At 54.9% G+C, this 27247-nt stretch overlaps 1 protein-coding gene across 3 annotated transcripts; it reads right to left on the reverse strand.

The window, feature by feature from the left end:
* Window positions 1–621: 621 nt before the first annotated feature.
* ankrd40 (ankyrin repeat domain 40) lies at window positions 622–26929 on the reverse strand. 3 transcript variants are annotated; one of them, XM_073026490.1, is made up of 5 exons: window positions 26766–26929; window positions 20541–20689; window positions 18101–18361; window positions 17498–17679; window positions 622–2295 (listed from the first exon to the last, which is right to left on the reverse strand). In XM_073026490.1, the coding sequence occupies exons 1-5, from the start codon at window positions 26894–26896 to the stop codon at window positions 2155–2157; spliced, it is 864 nt and encodes a 287-aa protein (XP_072882591.1). In that variant the 5' UTR covers window positions 26897–26929; the 3' UTR covers window positions 622–2154. The 3 variants fall into 3 exon arrangements, with proteins under 3 accessions (XP_072882591.1, XP_072882589.1, XP_072882592.1); XM_073026488.1 differs by having other exon boundaries at window positions 20523–20689; XM_073026491.1 differs by lacking the exon at window positions 18101–18361.
* Window positions 26930–27247: the final 318 nt, after the last annotated feature.

Below are 27247 nucleotides of genomic sequence, written 5' to 3' on the forward strand. Positions count from 1 at the left end.
GAGGGTTCAAAGGTTACAGGGAGAAGGTAGGAGAATGGGGCTTGATCAAATAGCAAACAATGGGCCAAACTACTTAATTCCGCTCCTATGTCTTATGGACATGGTCTCCACTCCCGTATGCCATATCCCCCACTCACTCCGCTCCCTGTCTATTCCCCCTCATTCCACTCCCCACCCTTCCCCCTCCCATTTCCCTCTTCCTCCACAACACTCTACCCACCGGCTAGTCAGTCACTTGTTTTGTCTCAGAGACTCTGCTGCCAACCGTGAGGAAGAGGAGATTCCCATCACTTTGCTTGAGCTGAGCTCCTGAGGAGGATTTCCTGGGCTTGGGTCTGATGAGCATTTACAGCCGTGAGGGGTCAGGAATACCCCTTTCCCTGTTCCTTCTCCTGAGCTGGGAGATGGGACAGCTCGAGGCTCCAGTGGTCAGTGTCCAGGTGTGTGTCTCACACCTCCACTATCCTCACGTGCAGCCGGCCTCAGACACTGCAGCAGTCCCGGGACGGTGCAGGTAACCCACCCCAAGTAGCCCAGCCAGTTCTCGCCACTGGGAGCAACACCCTGACTGCTGGGCCCCGGCAGAACAAACAACATCATCAACAGACTCCAGCTGAGAGGTTCTCCATCTGAAATGTCAAAGGTTTATTCCCCTCAACACACACAAAGTGCTGGAGGAACTCAGGCAGCATCCATAGAGAAGAGTAGAGTTGACGATTCCCCTCCACAGACACCGCCTGACCTGCTAAGTTCCTCCCGCATTTTGGATCTGGGATCAGCCGTGTTGGAATGGCAGAACAGACTCGATGGGCTGAATGGCCTAATTCTGCTCCTATGTTTTGTGGTCTTATGGACATTGTTCTCAGTCTCTGCATTAAATGCAAACCAAATTTTATTAGTAACTATAATTAATATTGTGTGGTTATAATTTCTGAAAAGTGAGGTGTATAGAAAAATAGCAATATCTAAATGCATAGGCAGATGGAGTGTGGGCAGTGGTCAGCCACTGAACCAGCATCTGGGCACTCTGCTGCCCCCGAGATCACTGAGAATAGGGTGCTGAGATCCTGCCTCCTCCAGGTCAGTGCAGGTCCAGATAGAAAAATAAAGGTGGTTTCCGGTTCAGTCCCGTCTGTTAACAGATGAAATAATGAGGTGGGGTAGAGGGTGGGGGAGGTGGACAGCTGGGATGGGTGAAGGACACGGGGGCTGAGGGAGATGCGTGAGCAGTGCTGAAGGACAGAGGTGGGTGGGCAGGGCCAGGACAAGCGGGTGGGATGGGTGGTGGGTGGGACAAGGAGCCAGGGCTGTCAGTGACAGGGGAACAACTGGAAGGGACGACCATGTGTGGGCCCTGTCGGCGGGTCTCAGTCAAAGAGCAGGGCTGTGGCGGCATTGGGAGGGAGGGGGGTGGTGGGACCAGTGTGTGGGGCTCATGGACAAGGCTGAGGGAGGGAGGTGGGGGGGGAACGGTGTGGGGGGCTCATGGACAAGGCTGAGGGAGGGAGGTGGGGGGGGGAACGGTGTGGGGGGCTCATGGACAAGGCTGAGGGAGGGAGGTGGGGGGGGGAACGGTGTGGGGGGCTCATGGACAAGGCTGAGGGAGGGAGGTGGGGGGGGAACGGTGTGTGGGGCTCATGGACAAGGCTGAGGGAGGGAGGTGGGGGGGGAACGGTGTGGGGGGCTCATGGACAAGGCTGAGGGAGGGAGGTGGGGGGGGGAACGGTGTGGGGGGCTCATGGACAAGGCTGAGGGAGGGGGGTGGTGGGACCAGTGTGTGGGGCTCATGGACAAGGCTGAGGGAGGGAGGTGGGGGGGGAACGGTGTGGGGGGCTCATGGACAAGGCTGAGGGAGGGAGGTGGGGGGGGGAACGGTGTGTGGGGCTCATGGACAAGGCTGAGGGAGGGAGGTGGGGGGGGAACGGTGTGGGACAGAGACAGTTAAGGGCAGCTCCACCATCACCACCTCAAACCCATCCTGAGCTGTACTAAACAAACCGTAGACTGAGCTGCTCCAGACCCAAGACTAGAGCTGGCAGACGCTGCCCTCCTCGCCTGACCTGACCCGGAAACGCCAACCGCCCTACAGCCATAACCTCCCCTCTCCGTGGGCTGGGACAGGGCCGTTACTAGCCCCAGTATCAGCAGCAGCAGTCAGTAGATGAGTGTGGCTGCCCCCGGGTTGTAGCAGGGTCTCTCGGTCAGTGCCCCCTGCATCGAGAGCACAGTACCCTCACAACGCAACAGCACCAGCTCCAGCTCCTGATAGTCCTGGAGCCTCGTCACGTCCTTGTCCTGAAACGGCAAACAAATGTTCAACATTAATTGATGATTCACCTTTCACAGGATCACAGCGGACGGCAAAATTGCGGCACGTGGAAAACGCATCATCATCACAGTGACAGGTGTGTCAGTGTTACAGTGAGGGGTGAGGGGTGTCACGGTGATACAGTGAGGGGTGAGGTGTGAGTCAGTGTTACAGTGAGGGGTGTGTCGGTGATACAGTGAGGGGTGTGGGGTGAGTCTGTGTCACAGTGAGGGGTGTGGGGTGTGTCGGTGATACAGTGAGGGGTGTGGGGTGTGTCGGTGTCACGGTGAGGGGTGTGTCGGTGATACAGTGAGGGGTGAGGGGTGTGTCGGTGTCACGGTGAGGGGGTGTGGGGTGTGTCGGTGTCACGGTGAGGGGTGTGTCGGTGATACAGTGAGGGGTGTGGGGTGTGTCGGTGTCACGGTGAGGGGTGTGGGGTGTGTCGGTGTCGCGGTGAGGGGTGTGTCGGTGATACAGTGAGGGGTGTGGGGTGTGTCGGTGTCGCAGTGAGGGGTGTGTCGGTGTCACAGTGAGGGGTGTGTCGGTGTCACAGTGAGGGGTGTGTGGTGAGTCTGTGTCACGGTGAGGGGTGTGGGGTGTGTCGGTGTCACAGTGAGGGGTGTGTGGTGAGTCTGTGTCACGGTGAGGGGTGTGTCGGTGATACAGTGAGGGGTGTGGGGTGTGTCGGTGTCACAGTGAGGGGTGTGTGGTGTGTCGGTGTCACGGTGAGGGGTGTGGGGTGTGTCAGTGTCACGGTGAGGGGTGTGTGGTGAGTCTGTGTCACGGTGAGGGGTGTGTCGGTGATACAGTGAGGGGTGTGGGGTGAGTCGGTGATACAGTGAGGGGTGTGGGGTGTGTCAGTGTCACAGTGAGGGGTGTGTGGTGTGTCGGTGATACAGTGAGGGGTGTGGGGTGTGTCGGTGTCACAGTGAGGGGTGTGTGGTGTGTCGGTGTCACAGTGAGGGGTGAGTCGGTGTCACGGTGAGGGGTGAGGGGTGTGTCGGTGATACAGTGAGGGGTGTGGGGTGTGTCAGTGTCACAGTGAGGGGTGTGGGGTGTGTCGGTGATACAGTGAGGGGTGTGGGGTGAGTCGGTGATACAGTGAGGGGTGTGGGGTGAGTCAGTGTTACAGTGAGGGTTGTGGGGTGTGTCGGTGATACAGTGAGGGGTGTGGGGTGTGTCGGTGATACAGTGAGGGGTGTGGGGTGAGTCAGTGTTACAGTGAGGGTTGTGGGGTGTGTCGGTGATACAGTGAGGGGTGTGGGGTGCGTCGGTGTCACAGTGAGGGGTGTGGGGTGTGTCGGTGTCACAGTGAGGGGTGTGGGGTGTGTCAGCGATACAGTGAGGGGTGTGGGGTGTGTCGGTGATACAGTGAGGGGTGTGGGGTGTGTCGGTGTCACAGTGAGGGGTGTGGGGTGTGTCGGTGATACAGTGAGGGGTGTGGGGTGTGTCGGTGATACAGTGAGGGGTGTGTGGTGTGTCGGTGTCACAGTGAGGGGTGTGGGGTGTGTCGGTGATACAGTGAGGGGTGTGGGGTGTGTCGGTGTCACAGTGAGGGGTGTGGGGTGTGTCAGTGTCACAGTGAGGGGTGTGGGGTGTGTCGGTGACACAGTGAGGGGTGAGGGGTGTGTCAGTGTCACAGTGAGGGGTGTGGGGTGTGTCGGTGATACAGTGAGGGGTGTGGGGTGTGTCGGTGTCACAGTGAGGGGTGTGGGGTGTGTCGGTGATACAGTGAGGGGTGTGGGGTGTGTCAGTGTCACAGTGAGGGGTGTGGGGTGTGTCGGTGATACAGTGAGGGGTGTGGGGTGTGTCAGTGTCACAGTGAGGGGTGTGGGGTGTGTCGGTGACACAGTGAGGGGTGAGGGGTGTGTCAGTGTCACAGTGAGGGGTGTGGGGTGAGTCGGTGTCACAGTGAGGGGTGTGTGGTGTGTCGGTGATACAGTGAGGGGTGTGGGGTGAGTCGGTGATACAGTGAGGGGTGAGGGGTGTGTCATTGTCACAGTGAGGGGTGTGGGGTGTGTCGGTGATACAGTGAGGGGTGTGGGGTGTGTCAGTGTCACAGTGAGGGGTGTGGGGTGTGTCGGTGACACAGTGAGGGGTGAGGGGTGTGTCAGTGTCACAGTGAGGGGTGTGGGGTGAGTCGGTGTCACAGTGAGGGGTGTGTGGTGTGTCGGTGATACAGTGAGGGGTGAGGGGTGTGTCAGTGTCACAGTGAGGGGTGTGGGGTGAGTCGGTGTCACAGTGAGGGGTGTGGGGTGAGTCGGTGATACAGTGAGGGGTGAGGGGTGTGTCAGTGTCACAGTGAGGGGTGTGGGGTGAGTCGGTGTCACAGTGAGGGGTGTGGGGTGAGTCGGTGATACAGTGAGGGGTGTGGGGTGTGTCGGTGTTACAGTGAGGGGTGAGGTGTGAGTCAGTGTTACAGTGAGGGGTGTGTGGTGAGTCGGTGATACAGTGAGGGGTGTGGGGTGTGTCGGTGATACAGTGAGGGGTGAGGGGTGTGTCGGTGATACAGTGAGGGGTGAGGGGTGTGTCAGTGTCACAGTGAGGGGTGTGGGGTGAGTCAGTGTTACATTGAGGGGTGTGTCAGTGTTACAGTGAGGGGTGTGGGGTGTGTCAATGTCACAGTGAGGGGTGAGGGGTGTGTCGGTGTCACAGTGAGGGGTGTGGGGTGTGTCGGTGATACAGTGAGGGGTGTGGGGTGTGTCAATGTCACAGTGAGGGGTGAGGGGTGTGTCGGTGTCACAGTGAGGGGTGTGGGGTGTGTCGGTGATACAGTGAGGGGTGTGGGGTGTGTCGGTGATACAGTGAGGGGTGTGGGGTGAGTCGGTGATACAGTGAGGGGTGAGGGGTGTGTCGGTGATACAGTGAGGGGTGAGGGGTGTGTCGGTGTCACAGTGAGGGGTGTGTTGGTGTCACAGTGAGGGGTGAGGGGTGTGTCTGTGTCACAGTGAGGGGTGTGTGTTGAGTCTGTGTCACAGTGAGGGGTGTGGGGTGTGTCGGTGTCGCAGAGAGGGGTGTGGGGTGTGTCGGTGATACAGTGTGGGGTGTGTGGTGTGTCGGTGATACAGTGAGGGGTGTGTGGTGTGTCGGTGTCACAGTGAGGGGTGTGTCGGTGTCACAGTGAGGGGTGTGGGGTGTGTCGGTGATACAGTGAGGGGTGTGGGGTGTGTCAGTGTTACAGTGAGGGGTGTGGGGTGAGTCGGTGTTACAGTGAGGGGTGAGGGGTATGTCAGTGATACAGTGAGGGGTGTGGGGTGTGTCGGTGATACAGTGAGGGGTGTGGGGTGTGTCAGTGTCACAGTGAGGGGTGTGTCTGTGTCACAGTGAGGAGTGAGGGGTGTGTCGGTGATACAGTGAGGGGTGAGGGGTGTGTCTGTGTCACAGTGAGGGGTGTGGGGTGAGTCGGTGATACAGTGAGGGGTGAGGGGTGTGTCTGTGTCACAGTGAGGGGTGTGGGGTGAGTCGGTGATACAGTGAGGGGTGAGGGGTGTGTCTGTGTCACAGTGAGGGGTGTGGGGTGAGTCGGTGATACAGTGAGGGGTGAGGGGTGTGTCAGTGATACAGTGAGGGGTGTGGGGTGTGTCGGTGATACAGTGAGGGGTAAGGGGTGTGTCTGTGTCACAGTGAGGGGTGTGTGGTGAGTCTGTGTCACGGTGAGGGGTGTGGGGTGTGTCGGTGATACAGTGAGGGGTGTGGGGTGTGTCGGTGTCACAGTGACAGGTGTGGGGTGTGTCGGTGTCGCAGTGAGGTTTGTGGGGTGAGTCTGTGTCACAGTGAGGGGTGTGGGGTGAGTCGGTGTCACGGTGAGGGGTGTGTCAGTGTCACGGTGATACAGTGAGGGGTGAGGGGTGAGTCGGTGTCACAGTGAGGGGTGTGTGGTGAGTCGGTGTCACGGTGAGGGGTGTGTCAGTGTCACGGTGATACAGTGAGGGGTGAGGGGTGAGTCGGTGTCACAGTGAGGGGTGTGGGGTGTGTCGGCGATACAGGGGCCTGTGTCTGTGTGAGTGAGGGATGGTGTCAGTGTCTGTGTCAGTGAGCGATGGTGTCTGTGTGAGTGAGGGATGGTGTCTGTGTGAGTGAGGGATGGGGCCTGTGTGAGTGAGGGATGGTGTCAGTGAGGGACGGTGTCGGAGTCTGTGTCAGTGAGGGATGGTGTCTGTGTGAGTGAGGGATGGTGTCTGTGTGAGTGAGGGATGGTGTTTGTGTCTGTGAGTGAGTGATGGGGTCTGTGTCAGTGAGGGATGGTGTCAGTGTCTGTGTGATGTGAGGGATGGTGTCGGTGTGAGTGAGGGATGGTGTTTGTGTCTGTGAGTGAGGGATGGTGTCTGTGTGAGTGAGGGATGGTGTTTGTGTCTGTGAGTGAGGGATGGGGTCTGTGTCAGTGAGGGATGGGGCCTGTGTCTGTGTGAGTGAGGGATGGGGCCTGTGCCTGTGTGAGTGAGGGATTGTGTCTATGTCTGTGTCAGTGAGGGATGGTGTCGGTGTCTGTGTGAGTGAGGGATGGTGTTTGTGTCTGTGAGTGAGGGATGGGGTCTGTGTCAGTGAGGGATGGGGCCTGTGTCTGTGTGAGTGAGGGATGGGGCCTGTGCCTGTGTGAGTGAGGGATTGTGTCTATGTCTGTGTCAGTGAGGGATGGTGTCGGTGAGGGATGGGGCCTGTGCCTGTGTGAGTGAGGGATTGTGTCTGTGTCAGTGAGGGATTGTGTCAGTGAGGGATGGGGCCTGTGTCTGTGTGAGTGAGGGATGGGGCCTGTATCCATGTCAGTGAGGGATGGGGGCCTGTGTGAGTGAGGGATTGTGTCTGTGTCTGTGTCAGTGAGGGATGGTGTCTGCGTGAGTGAGGGATGGGGCCTGTGCCTGTGTGAGTGAGGGATGGTGTCTGTGTCACTGAGGGATGGTGTCGGTGTCTGTGTGAGGGATGGTGTCAGTTTGGGATGGTGTCAGTGTCTGTGTCAGTGAGGGATGGTGTCCGTGTCAGTGAGGGATGGTGTCAGTGTGAGTGAGGGATGGTGTCCGTGTCTGTGTCAGTGAGGGATGGTGTCGGTGTCAGTGAGGGATGGTGTCGGTGTCCGTGTCAGTGAGGGATGGTGTCTGTGTCTGTGAGGGACGGTGTCGGTGTCTGTGTCAGTGAGGGATGGGGCCTGTGTCTGTGTGAGTGAGGGATGGTGTCGGTGAGGGACGGTGTCGGTGTCTGTGTCAGTGAGGGACGGGGTCTGTGTCAGTGTCAGTGAGGGACGGTGTCGGTGTCTGTGTCAGTGAGGGACGGTGTCGGTGTCTGTGTGAGTGAGGGATGGGGCCTGTGTCTGTGTGAGTGAGGGATGGTGTCGGTGAGGGACGGTGTCGGTGTCTGTGTCAGTGAGGGACGGGGTCTGTGTCAGTGAGGGATGGTGTCAGTGAGGGACGGGGTCTGTGTCAGTGAGGGATGGTGTCAGTGAGTGATGGTGTCTGTGTGATGTGAGGGATGGAGTCTGTGTCTGTGTGATGTGAGGGATGGAGTCAGTGTCTGTGTCAGTGAGGGATGGTGTCTGTGTGAGTGAGGGATGGTGTCGGTGTCTGTGTGAATGAGGGATGGGGCCTGTGTCTGTGTGAGTGAGGGATGGTGTCAGTGAGGGACGGTGTCGGTGTCAGTGAGGGATGGTGTCTGTGTGAGTGAGGGATGGTGTTTGTGTCTGTGTGAGTGTGGGATGGGGTCTGTGTCAGTGAGGGACGGTGTCGGTGTCTGTGTCGGTGAGGGATGGGGCCTGTGTCTGTGTGAGTGAGGGATGGTGTCAGTGAGGGACGGTGTCGGTGTTTGTGTCAGTGAGGGACGGTGTCGGTGTTTGTGTCAGTGAGGGATGGGGCCTGTGTCTGTGTCAGTGAGGGATGGGGCCTGTGTCTGTGTAAGTGAGGGATGGGGCCTGTGCCTGTGTGAGTGAGGGATTGTGTCTGTGTTTGTGTCAGTGAGGGATGGGGCCTGTGTCTGTGTCAGTGAGGGATGGGGCCTGTGTCTGTGTAAGTGAGGGACGGGGCCTGTGTCTGTGTCAGTGAGGGATGGTGTCGGTGTGAGTGAGGGATGGTGTCAGTGTCTGTGTCAGTGAGGGATGGTGTCTGTGTGAGTGAGGGATGGTGTCGGTGTCTGTGTCAGTGAGGGATGGTGTCAGTGTCTGTGAGGGATGGTGTCGGTGTCTGTGTCAGTGAGGGATGGTGTCAGTGTCTGTGTCAGTGAGGGATGGTGTCTGTGTGAGTGAGGGATGGTGTCAGTGAGGGACGGTGTCGGTGTCTGTGTCAGTGAGGGACGGGGTCTGTGTCAGTGAGTGATGGTGTCTGTGTGAGTGAGGGATGGTGTTTGTGTCTGTGTGAGTGAGGGATGGTGTCAGTGTCTGTGTGATGTGAGGGACGGTGTCAGTGTCTGTGTGATGTGAGGGATGGAGTCAGTGTCTGTGTGATGAGAGGGATGGTGTCTGTGTGAGTGAGGGATGGTGTCAGTGTCTGTCAGTGAGGGATGGTGTCTGTGTCAGTGAGGGATGGTGTCTGTGTGAGTGAGGGATGGGGCCTGTGTCTGTGTGAGTGAGGGATGGTGTCAGTGAGGGACGGTGTCGGTGTCTGTGTCAGTGAGGGACGGGGTCTGTGTCAGTGAGGGATGGAGTCTGTGTGAGTGAGGGATGGTGTTTGTGTCTGTGTGAGTGTGGGATGGTGTCTGTGTGAGTGAGGGATGGTGTCTGTGTCAGTGAGGGATGGTGTCGGTGTCTGTGTCAGTGAGGGATGAGGTCTGTGTCAGTGAGGGATGGCGTCAGAGTCAGTGAGGGATGGTGTCGGTGTCTGTGTCAGTGAGGGATGGCGTCTGTGTCTGTGTCAGTGAGGGATGGCGTCTGTGTCCGTGTCAGTGAGGGACGGGGTCTGTGTCAGTGACGGATCGTGTCGGTGTCTGTGTCAGTGAGAGATGGTGTCAGTGAGGGATGGTGTCGGTGAGGGATGGGGCCTGTATCCGTGTCAGTGAGGGATGGGGCCTGTGCCTGTGTGAGTGAGGGATTGTGTCTGTGTCAGTGAGGGATTGTGTCTGTGTCAGTGAGGGATGGTGTCGGTGTCTGTATCAGTGAGGGATGGTGTCAGTGAGGGATGGGGCCTGTGTCTGTGTCAGTGAGGGACGGGGTCTGTGTCAGTGAGGGATGGTGTCAGTGAGGGACGGGGTCTGTGTCAGTGAGGGATGGTGTCGGTGAGGGACGGGCTCTGTGTCAGTGAGGGATGGGGCCTGTGTCAGTGAGGGATGGTGTCGGTGAGGGACGGGCTCTGTGTCAGTGAGGGATGGGGCCTGTGTCAGTGAGGGACTGGGTCTGTGTTAGTGAGGGATGGGGCCTTGTCAGTGAGGGATGGTGTCAGTGTGTGACGGGGTCTGTGTCAGTGAGGGATGGTGTCAGTGAGGGACGGGGTCTGTGTCAGTGAGGGATGGGGCCTTGTCAGTGAGGGATGGTGTCAGTGTGTGACGGGGTCTGTGTCAGTGAGAGATGGTGTCAGTGAGGGACGGGGTCTGTGTCAGTGAGGGATGGGGCCTTGTCAGTGAGAGATGGTGTCAGTGTGTGACGGGGTCTGTGTCAGTGAGGGAAGGTGTCAGTGAGCGATGGGGCCTGTGTCTGTGTCAGTGAGGGACGGGGTCTGTGTCAGTGAGGGATGGTATCAGTGAGGGACGGGCTCTGTGTCAGTGAGCGATGGTGTCGGTGAGGGATGGGGCCTGTGTCTGTGTCAGTGAGGGATGGGGCCTGTGTCTGTGTCAGTGAGGGACGGGGTCTGTGTCAGTGAGGGACGGGGTCTGTGTCAGTGAGGGAAGGTGTCAGTGTCTGTGTGAGTGAGGGATGGTGTCAGTGTCTGTATCAGTGAGGGATGGTGTCAGTGAGGGATGGTGTCAGTGAGGGACGGGGTCTGTGTCAGTGAGGGATGGTGTCGGTGTCTGTATCAGTGAGGGATGGTGTCAGTGAGGGATGGGGCCTGTGCCTGTGAGGGACGGTGTCGGTGTCTGTGTCAGTGAGGGATGGTGTCGGTGTCCGTGTCAGTGAGGGATGGTGTCTGTGTCTGTGAGGGACGGTGTCGGTGTCTGTGTCAGTGAGGGATGGTGTCGGTGTCTGTGTCAGTGAGGGATGGGGCCTGTGTCTGTGTGAGTGAGGGATGGTGTCAGTGAGGGACGGTGTCGGTGTCTGTGTCAGTGAGAGATGGTGTCAGTGAGGGATGGTGTCGGTGAGGGATGGGGCCTGTGTCTGTGTGAGTGAGGGATGGGGCCTGTGCCTGTGTGAGTGAGGGATTGTGTCTGTGTCTGTGTAAGTGAGGGATGGGGCCTGTGTCTGTGTGAGTGAGGGATGGTGTCGGTGTCTGTGTCAGTGAGGGATGGTGTCAGTGTGAGTGAGGGATGGGGCCTGTGTCAGTGAGGGATGGGGCCTGTGTCCGTGTCAGTGAGGGATGGTATCAGTGAGGGACGGGCTCTGTGTCAGTGAGCGATGGTGTCGGTGAGGGATGGGGCCTGTATCCGTGTCAGTGAGGGATGGGGCCTGTGCCTGTGTGAGTGAGGGATTGTGTCTGTGTCTGTGTCAGTGAGGGATGGGGCCTGTGCCTGTGTGACTGAGGGATGGGGCCTGTGCCTGTGTGAGTGAGGGATTGTGTCTGTGTCTGTGTCAGTGAGGGATGGTGTCAGTGAAGGACGGGCTCTGTGTCAGTGAGCGATGGTGTCGGTGAGGGATGGGGCCTATATCCGTGTCAGTGAGGGATGGTGTCGGTGTCCGTGTCAGTGAGGGATGGTGTCTGTGTCTGTGAGGGACGGTGTCGGTGTCTGTGTCAGTGAGGGATGGTGTCGGTGTCTGTGTGAGTGAGGGATGTGGCCTGTGTCTGTGTGAGTGAGGGATGGTGTCAGTGAGGGACGGTGTCGGTGTCTGTGTCAGTGAGGGATGGGGCCTGTGCCTGTGTGAGTGAGGGATTGTGTCTGTGTCTGTGTCAGTGAGGGATGGGGCCTGTGTCAGTGTAAGTGAGGGATGGGGCCTGTGCCTGTGTGAGTGAGGGATTGTGTCTGTGTCTGTGTCAGTGAGGGATGGGGCCTGTGTCTGTGTCAGTGAGGGATGGGGCCTGTGTCTGTGTCAGTGAGGGATGGTGTCGGTGTGAGTGAGGGATGGTGTCAGTTTCTGTGTCAGTGAGGGATGGTGTCTGTGTGAGTGAGGGATGGTGTCAGTGAGGGATTGTGTCTGTGTCAGTGAGGGATTGTGTCTGTGTCAGTGAGGGATGGTGTCGGTGTCTGTATCAGTGAGGGATGGTGTCAGTGAGGGATGGGGCCTGTGTCTGTGTCAGTGAGGGACGGGGTCTGTGTCAGTGAGGGATGGTGTCAGTGAGGGACGGGGTCTGTGTCAGTGAGGGAAGGTGTCAGTGAGGGATGGGGCCTGTGTCTGTGTCAGTGAGGGACGGGGTCTGTGTCAGTGAGGGATGGTGTCGGTGTCTGTGTCAGTGAGGGACGGGGTCTGTGTCAGTGAGGGATGGTGTCGGTGTCTGTGTGATGTGAGGGACGGTGTTGGTGTCTGTGTGAGTGAGGGATGGTGTCGGTGTCTGTGTGATGTGAGGGATGGTGTCGGTGTCTGTGTGAGTGAGGGACGGTGTCGGTGTCTGTGTGAGTGAGGGATGGTGTCGGTGTCTGTGTGATGTGAGGGATGGTGTCGGTGTCTGTGTGAGTGAGGGATGGTGTCGGTGTCTGTGTGATGTGAGGGACGGTGTCGGTGTCTGTGTGAGTGAGGGATGGTGTCGGTGTCTGTGTGAGTGAGGGATGGTGTCAGTGAGGGACGGGGCCTGTGTCAGTGAGGGATGGTGTCGGTGAGGGATGGGCTCTGTGTCAGTGAGGGATGGTGTCAGTGAGGGACGGGGTCTGTGTCAGTGAGGGATGGTGTCAGTGAGGGACGGGGTCTGTGTCAGTGAGGGATGGGGCCTGTGTCAGTGAGGGACGGGGTCTGTGTCAGTGAGGGACGGTGTCGGTGTCTGTGTTAGTGAGGGATGGGGTCTGTGTCAGTGAGGGATGGTGTCTGTGTGAGTGAGGGATGGTGTCGGTGTCTGTGTGAGTGAGGGATGGTGTTTGTGTCTGTGTGAGTGTGGGATGGGGTCTGTGTCAGTGAGGGATGGTATCTGTGTCAGTGAGGGATGGTGTCAGTGTCTGTGTGAGTGAGGGATGGTGTCTGTGTCTGTGTCAGTCAGGGATGGTGTCTGTGTGAGTGAGGGACAGTGTCGGTATCTGTGTCAGTGAGGGACGGTGTCTGTGTCAGTGAGGGATGGTGTCAGTGTCTGTGTGATGTGAGGGATGGTGTCAGTGTCTGTGTCAGTGAGGGATGGGGCCTGTGTCTGTGTCAGTGAGGGATGGGGCCTGTGTCTGTGTCAGTGAGGGATGGTGTCGGTGTGAGTGAGGGATGGTGTCAGTTTCTGTGTCAGTGAGGGATGGTGTCTGTGTGAGTGAGGGATGGGGCCTGTGTCTGTGTCAGTGAGGGATGGTGTCGGTGTGAGTGAGGGATGGTGTCAGTGTCTGTGTCAGTGAGGGATGGTGTCTGTGTGAGTGAGGGATGGGGCCTGTGTCTGTGTCAGTGAGGGATGGTGTCGATGTGAGTGAGGGATGGTGTCAGTGTCTGTGTCAGTGAGGGATGGTGTCGGTGTGAGTGAGGGATGGTGTCAGTGAGGGATTGTGTCTGTGTCAGTGAGGGATTGTGTCTGTGTCAGTGAGGGATGGTGTCGGTGTCTGTATCAGTGAGGGATGGTGTCAGTGAGGGATGGGGCCTGTGTCTGTGTCAGTGAGGGACGGGGTCTGTGTCAGTGAGGGATGGTGTCAGTGAGGGACGGGGTCTGTGTCAGTGAGGGATGGGGCCTGTGCCTGTGTCAGTGAGGGATTGTGTCTGTGTGAGTGAGGGATGGTGTCGGTGTCTGTATCAGTGAGGGATGGTGTCAGTGAGGGATGGGGCCTGTGTCTGTGTCAGTGAGGGATGGGGTCTGTGTCAGTGAGGGACGGGGTCTGTGTCAGTGAGGGATGGTGTCAGTGAGGGACGGGGTCTGTGTCAGTGAGGGATGGGGCCTGTGCCTGTGTCAGTGAGGGATTGTGTCTGTGTCAGTGAGGGATGGTGTCGGTGTCTGTATCAGTGAGGGATGGTGTCAGTGAGGGATGGGGCCTGTGTCTGTGTCAGTGAGGGACGGGGTCTGTGTCAGTGAGGGATGGTGTCAGTGAGGGACGGGGTCTGTGTCAGTGAGGGAAGGTGTCAGTGAGGGATGGGGCCTGTGTCTGTGTCAGTGAGGGACGGGGTCTGTGTCAGTGAGGGATGGTGTCGGTGTCTGTGTCAGTGAGGGACGGGGTCTGTGTCAGTGAGGGATGGTGTCGGTGTCTGTGTCAGTGAGGGACGGGGTCTGTGTCAGTGAGGGATGGTGTCGGTGTCTGTGTCAGTGAGGGACGGGGTCTGTGTCAGTGAGGGATGGTGTCGGTGTCTGTGTGATGTGAGGGACGGTGTTGGTGTCTGTGTGAGTGAGGGATGGTGTCGGTGTCTGTGTGATGTGAGGGATGGTGTCGGTGTCTGTGTGAGTGAGGGACGGTGTCGGTGTCTGTGTGAGTGAGGGATGGTGTCGGTGTCTGTGTGATGTGAGGGATGGTGTCGGTGTCTGTGTGAGTGAGGGATGGTGTCGGTGTCTGTGTGATGTGAGGGACGGTGTCGGTGTCTGTGTGAGTGAGGGATGGTGTCGGTGTCTGTGTGAGTGAGGGATGGTGTCAGTGAGGGACGGGGCCTGTGTCAGTGAGGGATGGTGTCAGTGAGGGACGGGGTCTGTGTCAGTGAGGGATGGGGCCTGTGTCAGTGAGGGACGGGGTCTGTGTCAGTGAGGGACGGTGTCGGTGTCTGTGTTAGTGAGGGATGGGGTCTGTGTCAGTGAGGGATGGTGTCTGTGTGAGTGAGGGATGGTGTCGGTGTCTGTGTGAGTGAGGGATGGTGTTTGTGTCTGTGTGAGTGTGGGATGGGGTCTGTGTCAGTGAGGGATGGTATCTGTGTCAGTGAGGGATGGTGTCAGTGTCTGTGTGAGTGAGGGATGGTGTCTGTGTCTGTGTCAGTCAGGGATGGTGTCTGTGTGAGTGAGGGACAGTGTCGGTATCTGTGTCAGTGAGGGACGGTGTCTGTGTCAGTGAGGGATGGTGTCAGTGTCTGTGTGATGTGAGGGATGGTGTCAGTGTCTGTGTCAGTGAGGGATGGGGCCTGTGTCTGTGTCAGTGAGGGATGGTGTCGGTGTGAGTGAGGGATGGTGTCAGTTTCTGTGTCAGTGAGGGATGGTGTCTGTGTGAGTGAGGGATGGGGCCTGTGTCTGTGTCAGTGAGGGATGGTGTCGGTGTGAGTGAGGGATGGTGTCAGTGTCTGTGTCAGTGAGGGATGGTGTCTGTGTGAGTGAGGGATGGGGCCTGTGTCTGTGTGATGTGAGGGATGGTGTCGGTGTCTGTGTGAGTGAGGGATGGTGTCGGTGTCTGTGTGATGTGAGGGACGGTGTCGGTGTCTGTGTGAGTGAGGGATGGTGTCAGTGAGGGACGGTGTCGGTGTCTGTGTCAGTGAGGGATGGGGCCTGTGCCTGTGTGAGTGAGGGATTGTGTCTGTGTCTGTGTCAGTGAGGGATGGGGCCTGTGTCAGTGTAAGTGAGGGATGGGGCCTGTGCCTGTGTGAGTGAGGGATTGTGTCTGTGTCTGTGTCAGTGAGGGATGGGGCCTGTGTCTGTGTCAGTGAGGGATGGGGCCTGTGTCTGTGTCAGTGAGGGATGGTGTCGGTGTGAGTGAGGGATGGTGTCAGTTTCTGTGTCAGTGAGGGATGGTGTCTGTGTGAGTGAGGGATGGGGCCTGTGTCTGTGTCAGTGAGGGATGGTGTCGGTGTGAGTGAGGGATGGTGTCAGTGTCTGTGTCAGTGAGGGATGGTGTCTGTGTGAGTGAGGGATGGGGCCTGTGTCTGTGTCAGTGAGGGATGGTGTCGATGTGAGTGAGGGATGGTGTCAGTGTCTGTGTCAGTGAGGGATGGTGTCGGTGTGAGTGAGGGATGGTGTCAGTGAGGGATTGTGTCTGTGTCAGTGAGGGATTGTGTCTGTGTCAGTGAGGGATGGTGTCGGTGTCTGTATCAGTGAGGGATGGTGTCAGTGAGGGATGGGGCCTGTGTCTGTGTCAGTGAGGGACGGGGTCTGTGTCAGTGAGGGATGGGGCCTGTGTCTGTGTCAGTGAGGGACGGGGTCTGTGTCAGTGAGGGATGGTGTCGGTGTCTGTGTCAGTGAGGGACGGGGTCTGTGTCAGTGAGGGATGGTGTCGGTGTCTGTGTGATGTGAGGGACGGTGTTGGTGTCTGTGTGAGTGAGGGATGGTGTCGGTGTCTGTGTGATGTGAGGGATGGTGTCGGTGTCTGTGTGAGTGAGGGACGGTGTCGGTGTCTGTGTGAGTGAGGGATGGTGTCGGTGTCTGTGTGATGTGAGGGATGGTGTCGGTGTCTGTGTGAGTGAGGGATGGTGTCGGTGTCTGTGTGATGTGAGGGACGGTGTCGGTGTCTGTGTGAGTGAGGGATGGTGTCGGTGTCTGTGTGAGTGAGGGATGGTGTCAGTGAGGGACGGGGCCTGTGTCAGTGAGGGATGGTGTCGGTGAGGGATGGGCTCTGTGTCAGTGAGGGATGGTGTCAGTGAGGGACGGGGTCTGTGTCAGTGAGGGATGGTGTCAGTGAGGGACGGGGTCTGTGTCAGTGAGGGATGGGGCCTGTGTCAGTGAGGGACGGGGTCTGTGTCAGTGAGGGACGGTGTCGGTGTCTGTGTTAGTGAGGGATGGGGTCTGTGTCAGTGAGGGATGGTGTCTGTGTGAGTGAGGGATGGTGTCGGTGTCTGTGTGAGTGAGGGATGGTGTTTGTGTCTGTGTGAGTGTGGGATGGGGTCTGTGTCAGTGAGGGATGGTATCTGTGTCAGTGAGGGATGGTGTCAGTGTCTGTGTGAGTGAGGGATGGTGTCTGTGTCTGTGTCAGTCAGGGATGGTGTCTGTGTGAGTGAGGGACAGTGTCGGTATCTGTGTCAGTGAGGGACGGTGTCTGTGTCAGTGAGGGATGGTGTCAGTGTCTGTGTGAGTGAGGGATGGTGTCAGTGAGGGATTGTGTCTGTGTCAGTGAGGGATTGTGTCTGTGTCAGTGAGGGATGGTGTCGGTGTCTGTATCAGTGAGGGATGGTGTCAGTGAGGGATGGGGCCTGTGTCTGTGTCAGTGAGGGACGGGGTCTGTGTCAGTGAGGGATGGTGTCAGTGAGGGACGGGGTCTGTGTCAGTGAGGGATGGGGCCTGTGCCTGTGTCAGTGAGGGATTGTGTCTGTGTCAGTGAGGGATGGTGTCGGTGTCTGTATCAGTGAGGGATGGTGTCAGTGAGGGATGGGGCCTGTGTCTGTGTCAGTGAGGGACGGGGTCTGTGTCAGTGAGGGATGGTGTCAGTGAGGGACGGGGTCTGTGTCAGTGAGGGAAGGTGTCAGTGAGGGATGGGGCCTGTGTCTGTGTCAGTGAGGGACGGGGTCTGTGTCAGTGAGGGATGGTGTCGGTGTCTGTGTCAGTGAGGGACGGGGTCTGTGTCAGTGAGGGATGGTGTCGGTGTCTGTGTGATGTGAGGGACGGTGTTGGTGTCTGTGTGAGTGAGGGATGGTGTCGGTGTCTGTGTGAGTGAGGGATGGTGTCGGTGTCTGTGTGAGTGAGGGACGGTGTCGGTGTCTGTGTGAGTGAGGGATGGTGTCGGTGTCTGTGTGATGTGAGGGATGGTGTCGGTGTCTGTGTGAGTGAGGGATGGTGTCGGTGTCTGTGTGATGTGAGGGACGGTGTCGGTGTCTGTGTGAGTGAGGGATGGTGTCGGTGTCTGTGTGAGTGAGGGATGGTGTCAGTGAGGGACGGGGCCTGTGTCAGTGAGGGATGGTGTCGGTGAGGGATGGGCTCTGTGTCAGTGAGGGATGGTGTCAGTGAGGGACGGGGTCTGTGTCAGTGAGGGATGGTGTCAGTGAGGGACGGGGTCTGTGTCAGTGAGGGATGGGGCCTGTGTCAGTGAGGGACGGGGTCTGTGTCAGTGAGGGACGGTGTCGGTGTCTGTGTTAGTGAGGGATGGGGTCTGTGTCAGTGAGGGACGGTGTCTCTGTCAGTGAGGGACGGGGTCTGTATCTGTGTGAGGTCTGTGTCTGCCGCACCATTCTGCTCTCTGTAGTACCTTCCTCAGCAGTGTGTTGGGTAGTTTCCGGATCCTCTCCACTCTTTCTGGGCCAATTCCCAGCTCCTGACAAGTGACCCTGAGCAGTGCTTGGTATGTCAGTTCCCTGCGATCCAGCTCCACCTCGATGAAGTCGTTATGCTCGGCCGCCGGGTTGTGGAGCCGAACTTTCAGCACCAGCTCTGTGGGGATGAGGTAACAGGGTGTCCATGGCATCTGTTGTGGGTGTGACCGCGGTTCACGGTGAAGGGTTCGAGGCCGGCAGGTGGAACTGCGGCTGACGTGGGAGATCGAGGCCTGCTGAGGAGATGGTGGCTGGTGGGTGAGGATGGGGCCAGCAGCAAGTGGGCTTTGCAAATGGAGCTGTGGTTCCCGTGCCCGGGGCAGAGGAGCACGATGCAGTGTGGCCAGTGCTAGAGGTGAACGGTATAGCAACCTGTCACAGTACATCACACACAGTTCTGTCACTGTGACACCAATGTGAGCAGCCAACTCACACAAGTCTCCAGAAAGCAGAGAGAACCTCGCTCCCTGACCCCAGCTCACACCTTCACTCCCTCCTCCTACCTCTCCTCCCCACCTCCTCCACCCTGCCCCACTTACCTTGCTCACTTCCAGGCAGGGCTCCCATCCAGAAGAGCGGCTGGGACTGGGCAGTGTTCACTGCCGGTACCAACACCGGTGCAGGGTGTGTGATGGTGGGGACTGGCTGCGTGTGGGCAGTGGGAGCCGGCGAACCGGTGCCTGGGCTAGAGCTGTAGCCCCTCTGGCTCTCCAGGATCGGAAGGGGTGGGTTAGCCAGGTAGTTAGGAACGAATGGAAGCTCTGTACGTCCGTTCACTGCCGGCCCTGGGTCCTCATCGACTGTGGGGGAGAACACTGCAGTGAGAACCTTTCACACACACGTATCCTCCCACATCGTCCTCCTTCAGCCAGGCTTGTGAGCAAGGGGGAAGAGGAAAGGGAGGGAGGGAGAGTGAGATGGGAGGGGGGGCTAGAGGCAGAGCAAAAGGTGACCAATAAACCTGGGAATTTGGGCCGGGGAGATTCAGGAGGATGAGTGGGATAGGGTTTGACAGACAGTGAAGGGGGTTTGGGATAGGATTAGTGGGCTGTTGATTTGAGTGTAAAATTAGAGTCATAGAGTAAAACAATGTAAAATCAGACCATTCAGCCCATCTAGTCTGTGCTGAACTGTTATTCTGTCTAGTCCCATTGACCCACACTTGGACCATAGCCCTCCATATCCTTTCCATCCACGTTTCTCTTAAATGTTGAAATCAAACCTGCATCCACCACCTCCAGCAGCAGCTCGTTCCACACCTTCACCTTCTGTGAAGTTGCTCCTCCTCGCAGTCCCCTTAAACGTTTCACCTTTCACCCTGAACCTATGACGTCTCACCCACCTCAATGGAAAAGCTTGCTTACATTTACCCTACCTATAGGCAGAGAGAACCACCCCCTCGACCCCAGCTCACACTTTCGCTCCCTCATCTCCCCACCTCCTGTATCTTGCTCCCCATCCTTTTCCTTTTCGTCTAACCTTTCCTGTGCTTGCTTGTATTGTGATATAATCAGCTATACACAGTACTTGTTCAGTGAATTTCCCCGTAATTGCAGGCCTGTGTGCCTCAGTGACCTGGAGCGCTGTGCTGGCTGCAGACAGGGTTTTATGATGTGTCTCTTGGCAGGGTCAGCCATGTCAAGGGCAGAGGCCAGACTAAGAGTGGCCCACTGGTCCTCCAGGTTCGGGGGTTCAGCTCAGGGATAACAACCCTGACTGGTCAAACAAGACTGTTACCAAAACAACAATGAAGAACCCTTCTTATTGTTGGTACGACGGTATTCCTGAGTCTCCACCCAGGACTCGCATGACTGACAGTAGTGAAAACTGAAGGAAGCTACTGGCATGATGAAGGAAATCCCAAACACCGACAGAGATGGAGGACCTTCATTGCTGTCCCAAATGTCCTCAATGTCAGTCATGCAAGTCCCGGGTAGAAACTCAGGAATATTTTCGCACTCAGAGTGTCGGGGTTGTTAACCCTGAGCTGAGCCCCCGAGCCTGCAGCATTGGTGGACCACGATTAGTCTATCTACAACATCTTGACTTTTGAACTCAATGCTTCAACTAATAAAAGCAAGCATTCCATAATCCTTCTTAACCACCTTATCGACCTGTTTAGCTTTCAAGGAGCCATGAACTTGGATCCCAAGATCTCTTTGCTCAGCAACACTGTGAAGGATCTTGCCCTTAACAATGTACTGTTACCCTACATTTGCCCTACCAAGGTGCAACACCTCACATTTATCTGGGTTAAGATCCATCTGCCATTTCTCTGCCCATATCTGCAACTAATCTACATTGTGCTGTATTCTTTGCCAGTCTTCTACACTCCACCAATCTTGGTATCATCCGCAAACTTACTAACCAACTCATCTACATTTTCATCCAGGTCATTTATATACATCACAAACAGCAGTGGTCCCAGTACAGATCCCTGTGGAACACCACAAATTACAGACCTCCAGCTTGAATAAGTCCCTTCAACCGCAACCCTGCCTTCCTTGCGCAAGCCAGTTCTGAATCCAAACAGCCAATTCGCTTCTCGATTAGGGGCTTTGTCAAACAGTTTACTAAAATCCACGTAGACACCATCCACAGCCCCACCCTCATGAAACTCTCTTGTCACCTTGTCAAAAAACTCAATCATGTTGGTAAGGCATGACCTGTCGGGCACAAAGTCATGCTGGCTCTCCCTAATTAGGCTGTGGGTTCTTCCTCTCTCTTTTCCCTTCTTCTTTCTCTGTGCTTGTAACACTCAATAAACGGCCGTAACCTACAGGTTTTGTGCCTCACTGTCGACTTCCGAACCTATGGATTGCAAAAACACCAGGATCCAACAGAGTAGTGGAGAATGGGTCAATGAACAGTGATGGGGGGGGGGGGGGGAGTTGGGCAGATGGGGGGGGGGGGGATAGATACATTGTGGAGGGAGGAGAGGTGGCTGGCAATCAGACTTACTGAGAGTGGGACAGTTACCTCCTAACATTGCTTTGATCTCTGGTTTGGATGTGAGCTGGGCCGCACTTTCACCTCTGCTGGTGAGGATTCCACTGTCAGCCCCAGCATCCAGCAAGTCAGGGACGATGTGCTGGTGACCCCGTTTGCAGGCCCAGTGTAGGCAGGTCCTGCAATCAACACAGCACAAGGTACAATCAGAGCGAGGATTCAGTAGGTGGGGGAACAGGGTGGCGACAGCCCACCAACAAATGTCGCCACACATTCTGGCATCGACATAGCATGCCCACGACGCTTGTTATAAGTAGACATATATAAAACTAAATGAGTGCAAAAAGGGAGCATCTACATCCACCTCGGAGGAGACATAATATTGCATTTTATAGTTCTAACAGGAAAGAAACCTCTCAAAACCAAAACAGGACTCTTGGCCTCTGGACCGAGACTGGAGCCCACATCTAACTCAGAGCCTCACTGAACCATTGCTGGCAACCACTTCAAATACAGAGACACAGCGGACCCTGTGTTGCAAATTACACTGCTGAAAATGTCACCTGCTAATGATGGAGAGGGAGAGTTTCTCCTCTGGAGGTGATGAATCATTGGAATTCTTTCCCTCAGAGAGCCATGCAGGCCCAGTCAGTGAGTAAATTCAAGAGCCAGACACAAGATCCTGATCCTCAAGCAGGGGTACAACTCAAAATGTTCCTCCCAGAGGCTTCTCAACCAACCAAGTTCCTCCAGCAGATTGTTAGATCTTCAAGGTTGAGACTGACATGTCAAGGTTGTTAAGGCCAAGGTCAAACGGTGGAGTCAACTTGCTTCTTTCGTACATACTGACCACCAAGGAAGCCAGATATTTACTGCAGAGATATGAACAATGAACACTACTTCATTATTTTGTAACACTTACAAAATGCCGAAGGAAATCAGTAGGTCAGGCAGCATCTATGGAGAGGAATAAACAATTAGTATCTAGCTGAGACCCTTCATCAGGTCTCAAAGTTGACTGTTTATTCCCCTCCATAGATGCTGCTTGACCTGCTGAGTTCCTCCGGCATTTTGCGTGTGTTGCTCTGGATTTCCACTCTGCAGAGTCCTAATGAAAGGTCTTGGTCTGAAACATCGACTGTACTCTTTTCCAATAATGCTGCCTGCACTCTGTGTTCCTCTAACGTTTTGTGTGTGTGTTATCTGGAGAATCTCCTGTGTTTATGACTCGCAGTTTAGCCTCTTTTTATACTATTTTTATATATCTTGTATTGTAATTTTTGCTCTTTTTTGCACTATTTATTGTTATACTGTATATTTATTGTAATTTATGTCTAACACTGTACTGCTGCTGCAAAACAATAAATTTCATTAAATATGTCAATGTTAATAAACCTTGAGCCATTTTCAGCTCCTGGATGTTATTATCTCGAAGGATCTATCCCGGACCCAAAATATTGATGCAGCTACAAAGAAGGCATGACATGACACAGGCTATATTTCATTAGGAGTTTGAGAAGATCCGGTACGTCACTAAAGATACTCGCTATTTTCTACACGTGTACTGTGGAGAGCATTCTAACTGGCTGCATCACCGTCTGGTATTGCGGGCCACTGCACAGGATTGAAAGAAGCTGCAGAAAGTTGTGAACTCATTCAGCTCCATCATGGGCACTAGCCTCTTCGAGGACATCTTCGAGGAACGATGCCTCAGAAAGGCAGCATCCAAAATTAAGGACCTTCCCCCCCACCCAGGTCATATCTTGTTCTCTTTGCTACCAATGGGAGGAGGTACAGAAGCCTGACAGCTTACACTTAACGATTCAGAAACAGTTTCCTCCCCTCTGCCACCTGATTTCTGAATGGACCCATGAACACTACCTCATTACTTTTGTATTTTTACTTTTGCACTATTTATTTAAGTTAACTTTATATATACTGTACATAGATATCCACTTACTGTAATTCATCTTTTTATCCCTGTTTTCATGACTGATGCTGGTGATATTAAACCTGATTCTGATTCTGGAGTGGGAAGTGGAGTTGCGATTAGGTATCCAGAAGATGGCAATGTGAAGCTGAATATGAGAACCCACTGTTTAACCTGCAGTAATATTGCTCGAAAGAAACAGTCATGCACATTTGTAAAGGAGGTGCAGAGGGGTGTAGGCTCACCCATCTTCAACACAGTCACAACCTCGCACACCACTGAGGACATTTACGAGAGGCCATGCCTCAAGAAGGCAGCACCCATCGCTATGGTAATAGCTTTGAGTGAAGCAGGGCTTCTCTTTTTGGAATAAACGAGGATTTGATTTTAGAGTAGTAAAAATGTCAGCACAACGTTGTGGGCCAAAGGACCTGTACTGTTCTTTTAAAGTCCCTCGCCATCAGGGGCATGCCCTCTTCTCATTACTACCATCAAGGAGGAGACACACCCTCAACAATTCATGGACAGCATCTACCCCTCTGGCATCAGATTTCAGACAGTCCACAAACACAACGTTGGTATTCTGTTTTTTGCACTATTTATTTTTGTAACATTGTAATTTTTAGGTTTTGCACTGTACTATTGCCACAAAACAACAGATTTCATCACATTACAGGGATAAGTCTGGGAGTTATAGACCAGTGAGTCTTTCACAAGTGGTGGGCAAACTAATGGAGAAAATTCTTAGGGACAGGATTTATTTCATTTGGAGAAGCACAGTCTGATTAGGGATAGTCAGCAAGGCTTTGTGAGGGACGGGTCAAGACTCAGGAGCCTGACTGAATTATCTGAGGATGCGAGGAAGCACGTTGATAAAGGTGGAACAGTGGATATGGAGTATGTGGATTTTAGTAAGGTTCACCATGCTAGGCTTACGTATCCAGAAAGTCATGGGATCCAACAAAACTTTGCAGCATGACTTCGGAACTGACTTGCTCACACTAGGCAGAGCGTGGTTGTAGAGGGAGTGAATTCTTGCTGGAGGTCGGTGACTAGTGGTGTTACACAGGAATCTGTTCTGGGACCCCTGCTCTTTGTGATTTTTATAAATAACTTGGATGAAGTAGTGGAGGGGTGGGTTAGTAAATTTGCAGGTAACGCGAAGGTTGGAGGAGTTGTGGACGGTGTGGAAGGTTGTTGTAGGTTAAAACAGGACATTGACAGGATGCCGTGCTGGGCTGAGAGGTGGCAGATGGAGTTCAACCCGGAAGAGTGAGAAGAGATTCACTTTGGAGGGTCGAATTTGAAGGCACAATACAGGGTTAATGGCGGGTTTCTAGGCAGTGTGGAGCAACTGAATGATCTTGGAATCCATGTCCATAGATTCCTCAAAGTTGGAGGAACAATCACAAATTCCCACAGCCCCTGATGACGCTGTGATTTCAGTCTGAGTCTGACGAGACAGGGTGAACCCACGAAAAGCATCCAGCCTAGATGAGGTAACTTTGATGATCAGCTGGCTGGAGTGTTCACTGAGATCTTTAACCTCTCGCTTCAGCACTCTTGAGGCACCCACCTGCTTCAAGCAGGCTTCAGTTATATCAGTGCCCAAGAAGAACGCGGTAACCTGCCTCAATGATTATTGTCCAGTAGCACTTATGTCTACAGTGATTAAATAATTTGAGAGGTCAGTGATGAAACATATCAACACCTGCCTGAGAAATGACACAATAAGCTTCAAGACCTTGGCCTCAAATCCACTGTGTGCAAATGAATTCTTGATTTCCTCATTTGTAGACCCCAGTCAGTTTGAATTGGCAAAAGCATCTCCTTCACACTCTTCATCAGCTCAGCAGCACCACAGGGCTGTGTGCTTAGCCCCCCGCTCTACTTGCTTTACACCTACGATTGTGTGGCCAAGCACAGCTCCAATGTCACATTCAAGTTTGCTGACGACACCATAGTCAGAGGCCAAATCAAAGGTGGTGATGAATCAGCATACAGGAAGGAGATTGAAAATCTGAGTGGTTCCACAATAACAACCTCTCACTCAATGTCAGCAAGACCAAGGAGCTGATTGTTGACTTCAGGCGAAGGAAATCAGAGGTCCATGAGCCAGTCCTGGGGTATCAGAGCGGAAAGAGTCGGCAATTATAAACTCCTCAGTGTTATTATTTCAGAGGACCTGTCCTAGGTGCAGCACACAAGTGCAATTGTGAAGGAAGTACGGTAGTGTCTCTATTTCCTTGAGAGTTTGCAAAGATTCGGCATGACATCTAAAACTTTGACAAACTTCTATAGATGTGCAGTGGAAAGTATATTGACTCTCTGCATCAGAGCCTGGTATAGAAACACCAATGCCTTTGAATGGAAAATCCTACAAAAGATAGTGTATATGGCCCAGTCCATCATGGGTAAATCCCTCCCCATCACTGAGCACATTTACACAGAGAGCTGCTGCAGGAAAGCAGCATCCATCATCAGGGACCCCACCACCCAGGCCATGCTCTCTTCTTGCTGCTGCTATCAGGTAGGTGGTACAGGAGCCTCAGGACTCTCACCACCAGGTTCAGGAACAGTTATTACCTCTCAATCATCAGGCTCTTGAAATGGAGGAGATAACTTTACTGAAGTTCACTTACCCCATCACTGAACTGTTCCCACAACCCATGAACTCAATTTCAAGGACTCTTCATCTCATGCTCTCGATATCTATTTTGTATTTGCAGTTTGTTTTCTTTTGCACATTGGTTTTTGTCTGTCTTGTGTGCGTCCTTCATTGACTCTATTGTGTTTTTTTGTAATTACGGTGAACACCACAAGAAAATGTATCTCATTTTGTATATGCCGACACACACATATATATATATATATATATGTATATATATATATACACTTTGAAAATAGATTTACTTTGAACTTTGTTCTATGTTTTATACGTCAGTGATAATAAACCTGATTCCGAGCAGTTTCTAGAGAGATGGATTCATGGATCCTGGTACAGATGTGAAGGTGGCTGGCTATGGGCATTGTGACGCTGCTAATTTAGTGTTGGGCCATTGGTGTATTTTCACGCAAGTCAGAATGTTGAAGTTCTAAATGATAACATCTTCTGGAATGTACTGCTAAGCCGTGATGGGAAGAGGCAAGGTTTTGTGGAACACTTGTGGAGAGGAGGAGCGTGTAAACTGAGCAGGATGGTGGCAGAACCTGTCAACTGCTTTGGTAAAGAGGATTTTTAGAGGCACCATGGACCTCCTGTAGCCATCTGTAGGAGGCAGCGTTTGGTCAGTAAGTTACAGGTCTGAGCAGCTGGTGACTCGGCTAAATCACTTGGCATTGTCACCCAACATATTCAGTCTCTGTCTCAGTGATGTGGAGGGCTCTGTGAGCACGGGGAAGGAGCTCAGTGGTACAAACACTGCCTACTCTCCGTAACCGTCGACACGCTCCACAGATCACTTATCTACTGTTGCACAACAGACTGCCACAACTCGGCAGCACCACAGTAGTATAGCAGTTAGCGTGGCACTATTATAGCTCAGGGTGTAAGGTTAAGAGTTCAATTCCCACGTCATCTGTAAGGAGTCTCTGTACATCTTGCCCACAGAATGTGCGGTTTTCCTCAGATGCTCCAGTTTCCTCCCACAGTCTAGAGACATACGGTTGTTTAATTGATCATGGTAATTTGTCCCATGATTAGGTTAGGGTTAAAGTGGGATTATGGCTCAAAAAGCCTACTCACACTGCATCTCTAAATGAGTGAATTCCACATAATTCTCCCCTACCACACACACACAGGATCACCCCCCCCCCTGTCCGCACACACAGGACACGCAGACAGCAGACAGACCCCGTACTCACTGCAGCACACAGGACTACCCCAACAACACACAGACTCTACAGCCCTCTGCACACATAGGATGCATTCATGCTCACTTAGATTCTGTGCCCACACTGAACTTAAAACACCCCCCACCTCCATGGACAGGGGCCCCAGAACTCCTCTGCACACACACACACCCCACTCCAAAATTACACAGTCTACACAGATCACCACTTCCAACACACAGCCCTGCAAACACAGACCCCACGCCGACGTACATCCACAGGACACCCCAGCCAGCCCCACTCTTGCCCCAGTGCCAGCGCTACGGCGATCCCCACAGCCTGGCCGAGCCTCCGGATTCCGGGAACCGACCTTTCCCTGCACCTTAGTCAAAGCTACGAACACCGCGCCGCGGCCGCGGCCTCGGCCCGACCCGACCCGACTTTCTTCCTAACTCCCTGCGGCCCCGGGGCGCCGCTATCTCCGCCTCACCCACCAGCCATTGACGGGGTTCCGCCCGTTAACACGGGCCCCGCTGCCGAGCAGCCGCCGCACCGCCTCGGCGTCGCCGATACTGCAGGCCTCCCGCAGCCGCTCGTCCAGCTCCAGCTGCGGGTCGGCCGCCATCACTTCCCTAGCCCCCACGCCCCGTCCGCTCGCTCCGCCCCGACTCTACCCCAGGCTCCCCGATCCCCGCCCCGACTCCACCCCAGGCTCCCCGATCCCCCGACTCTACCCCAGACTCCCCGATCCCCCGCCCCGACTCTACCCCAGGCTCCCCGATCCCCGCCCCGACTCTACCCCAGGCTCCCCGATCCCCGACTCTACCCCAGACTCCCCGATCCCCCGCCCCGACTCTACCCCAGGCTCCCCGATCCCCGCCCCGACTCTACCCCAGGCTCCCCGATCCCCGACTCTACCCCAGACTCCCCGATCCCCCACCCCGACTCTACCCGAGGCTCCCCGATCCCCCGCCCC

This window comes from Hemitrygon akajei, chromosome 22 (assembly GCF_048418815.1).
Source record: "Hemitrygon akajei chromosome 22, sHemAka1.3, whole genome shotgun sequence".
In the NCBI taxonomy this organism is placed as follows: Eukaryota; Metazoa; Chordata; class Chondrichthyes; order Myliobatiformes; family Dasyatidae; genus Hemitrygon; species Hemitrygon akajei.